Consider the following 3,886-nt stretch of genomic DNA (forward strand, 5'->3'; position numbering starts at 1 on the left):
TCCCTCGTATCGCGCGGTGCAGGCGATAGCTGGATTTACTTTACTCTCTTTTAAACCCTCCATTTCCCCCCTCTTCGAAAACCATTTTCTTCCCTCTACTACGACCCGTTCCATTCTAAGCTTCTTTCTCTCTCTCTCGTCCCGCGCGGCCGAGGCGACAGCTTGATTCACCCGCCCGTCGATGGCTAACATTATAGGTGCCACGTTTTCCTCCCTCCTCTTCGTACATGCTTATTTCTCCATATAACGATGCACGTCTGTTTTGTTTCTGCTATCGCCTAAATTCTCTGTTATCGCCTAAATTCTCTGTTATCGCACTGTTATCGCCTAAATTCTCTGTTATCGCCTAAATTCTCTGTTATCGCTTAAATTCTCTGTTATCGCCTAAATTCTCTGTTATCGCCTAAATTCTTTGTTATCGCTTAAATTTTCTGTTATCGCCTAAATTCTCTGTTATTTCTCTATATAACGAAGCACGTGCCTCTTTCTTTTCTGTCGTCCCGCACGCCGCAGGTGACAGCTGGATTCACCCGCCCGCCGAGCGATTCGCGGCGAACGAGTACCCGCACGCCGGCATGCCGTTCGTCGCCGTGGACGGCGGGGGCGGCGAGGAGTGGGACGGCATCGGCTGCTCGTACCAGACGACGCGCAACGGCGGCGGCTGGTGGTACAACTCGTGCATGCTGCGGCGCCAGCGCTCCAACCTCAACGGCGCCTACCGCAACTACGACTACCGGCGCTACCAGGGCGTGCTCTGGTACACGTTCGCGAACACGACCTTCTCGTCGCTGCGGCGCGTGCAGATGAAGATGCGACCCGCCGAGACGCGACTCGCCGACGAACCCGCGGCGACGACGACCGCCGGCGGGTTGATGAACGAAACCGAGTCGTCGACGACGGGCGGGTCGCCGAGCGAGACTGACGGTGGCACGACGGAGAGCATCACCGATTCACCGATGGTGCAAGTGACGAAGCCTGCGCAGCAGCTTGCAGTCCCGTAGAGTGGCGGTGGCGAAGCGTCCACTTGCGAGATAGTGGGGTACGTGGACGTGGGGTACAGGCCGTCGTAAATTATCATGTCTCGTCAATTATATATTGATTTGGACTTGGAACTGCGCCTATAACCAGTGTCTATCGATGGTCTATAATTCACGTAACTTTTATGGTGTTTGGAAAATGGTCGCTGCAATAAAATTAGCTGCAATAAAAAATCGCTGCAATAAAATTAACACGAGATTGCTAGTTGAAGTGATTTTTTACCTCGATACTACCACAATATAATTATCTTTAGTATATCAATCACTACCGATCGCAGCTAAATAATGTCCGATCGTAATTTATCTGCTTGTAGTTACCATGGTTTCGCAATAATTATAGTAAGCATGAATCCGAGAGGGTTGTGGTGTTTTATGACATTGTATTGATTTGATTGCAACCATAGATCTGGCACTACACTGGATCATCGAATAACAAATAAACAAATGAAACGATACAGTAAAATAGCAACAACATGATAATATTATAATAGTTTTTTTTTACTCTGAGAATCTTTTAGTTACAGCTGCATTTCGACGAACAACTTTATTCGCATAAGCTTTTCTATCAGGGTACCAAAACAATTGTTGATTGGCCTACTTAATCTTAAGCTTATCAGGTGGGTGGGAGGCTGCAATAACATGACACAGCAAACATATATTGCTAATGAAGAACAGCACTCCCGCCATCCAGACGTACAAAAACGCGTTGCGGCCTTCGAATTCGACGTAGAATGCGGCCGCGAGCCAAAGAGCCTGCGCGAGAAACCAGAACGACCACACGAGCACGTTAGCCATCCAGCCGCACTTCATTCGCGAGACTATCAGCGGCAGAAAGCAGAGGTACCAGAGAAAGTACTGCGACGTGCACACCTTGTTGAACGCGACGAAGGTAAAGGTGTGCAGAAACCAGCACAGCTCCAAGCTGTCGAAATGCCGCAGCGACAGGGCGATCAGGAGAACAGCCTGCGGCAAAAACACGAGAACGCCGATCCACAGCGACCAATCGGACTCGGCCAGGAGGTACAGCATGTAGAAGTACACGGACATGTTGTGTCTTATGTCACGTCTCGTGACGTGATACAGGTACGTGTGTTCGAGGAAGTCATGCCCGTACAGAGCGTAGTTGACGCACGTGAGCGCCGCCAGGGTCGCCACGGATACGGCCGCAAAGACTAACGTTCTCCGGCTGGGCAGCAGGACGTGACGTAGATAGCCGAGCAAACCGCGCCCCTCGCGCTTTCTCTCGGACGCGTTCAGGTGGAGGTAAATCGGCAGCGCGTACGTGATCGGATATATCTTGACGTGCACGGCAATTGCGTAGAGTATCGCGGCGCGCGAGAATCGGCGCGTTTCGATCGAATGCAGCACGGCGAGGACCAGCGCGCACATGACCGCCTCCGCATTACCCCTGCTGGCTATGACCGCCGGGAGCGGGTTGAACAGCCACAGTGACGCGAGGAATAGCGGATGAAACGTCTTGCTGTTGCAGTAGGCTTCCCCCTCGTTGTCATAGTTGCAGATGGGATGCCTGCACGCCACATTCACTGCCGTTGACGTCCCCTGGCGGCTCTCGTTCTCTCGTAACAGCAAGATTCTGTACATAAGCCATCCCGTGAGAACGTCGCAGACGATGAAGAGGAGCTTGCCGAAGGCGGGATGTAGGAAAACGTTTGGTGTCAAGACGGCGGCGAGTAGAGGCGTGTAGCGGTACGTGGGGCGATCGTAAGGTGATGCACCGTTGGCCACGTACCGTGCCGCGTCGGAAAACACGAAATAGTCTATGTCCGTGTACTTTACGATCTGCGTTCGGTCTTGCCAATCGCCGTAGATCACTAGCGCAAGTCTTCCGACGAACGACGCGGCGAAGATCGCGTAAAATCCAGCTGCTTCTCTATTTACAACCATGTTTACAATTTACGCGAACTTACATTCATGGCGCTACGTACGTTTTCAATCGGTTCAGTTCTTACCCAATCAAAAACCTTTAAGCCTGCCTCACGTTCGACCGTCGCGCCATCTTACATGTCAATAGTAAAGTAATCTGCATTAAAACTTTTAAACAGTACGATCATTATGTATGGTGAATGAAACAGACTTACTAAATATGACTATCAATCCAGATAATGAGAAAAAACGCATAAAAAATATATAATTTTATTTCAATATTTCCTAATATCAAAAAGCCATTCAGCTATTTCAGATTCCATTTCAATAACATATATATGCCACAAAATGAAGAAAAAAGCAAGAAAATAGAGCGAACGTGTGCCTAACAACTCTCAGGGGCTTGGAAGATAACAGGGGCTCGCGATCTAACCTATGGATAGGCACGCGGACAATGGCATGCCACTACGCATATATGATACCAACTAGGCGATGACCGCAAGATAGTGCAAAGCTAGAACCGCAAAACCTGGATTAATATTACCAGGAGTGTTATAATATATACACTATTTGACTATTATATAGACCAGGCTTTCATTTTTAAGGGGCGCGATCGCGCTCGCGCTCCACCGCGCACCCGAAATTGTGCCATGGTGCGCGCATCATCGCGCATCATAAAAGTGGTTGAAATCGCGCACCAAAAGTATGTCTATTATGTTGAAATAGCGCTCCATAGAGTTCTCAATGTAGGGGGGTACAGAAAGGTTAGCAACACACAACAATTTGTGGTGTGTAAGTAACTAAACGTATGGCAGAGGTACAGGTCTGGTTACTACCCTCTGGTTTATATATATATATATAAATACAACTAAACAACAGCATCCAAATACAGGTACCTATACGGTAGCCGCAAGTTACCTGCTCGTTTTCTACTATACGTGGCGAGAAGTGGTTTTCTGCCGACG

At 49.1% G+C, this 3,886-nt stretch overlaps 1 protein-coding gene across 1 annotated transcript; it reads right to left on the minus strand.

Moving 5' to 3' along the window:
- Positions 1-1,511: 1,511 nt before the first annotated feature.
- Positions 1,512-3,532, minus strand: LOC106814689 (GPI mannosyltransferase 1-like). Its single transcript, XM_014819035.1, has one exon. It carries the CDS (start codon positions 2,940-2,942, stop codon positions 1,632-1,634), a length of 1,311 nt encoding a protein of 436 aa, XP_014674521.1. The 5' UTR covers positions 2,943-3,532; the 3' UTR covers positions 1,512-1,631.
- Positions 3,533-3,886: the final 354 nt, after the last annotated feature.

The sequence above is a fragment of the Priapulus caudatus genome, unplaced genomic scaffold, assembly GCF_000485595.1.
Source record: "Priapulus caudatus unplaced genomic scaffold, Priapulus_caudatus-5.0.1 Scaffold963, whole genome shotgun sequence".
NCBI classification, from domain to species: domain Eukaryota; kingdom Metazoa; phylum Priapulida; class Priapulimorpha; order Priapulimorphida; family Priapulidae; genus Priapulus; species Priapulus caudatus.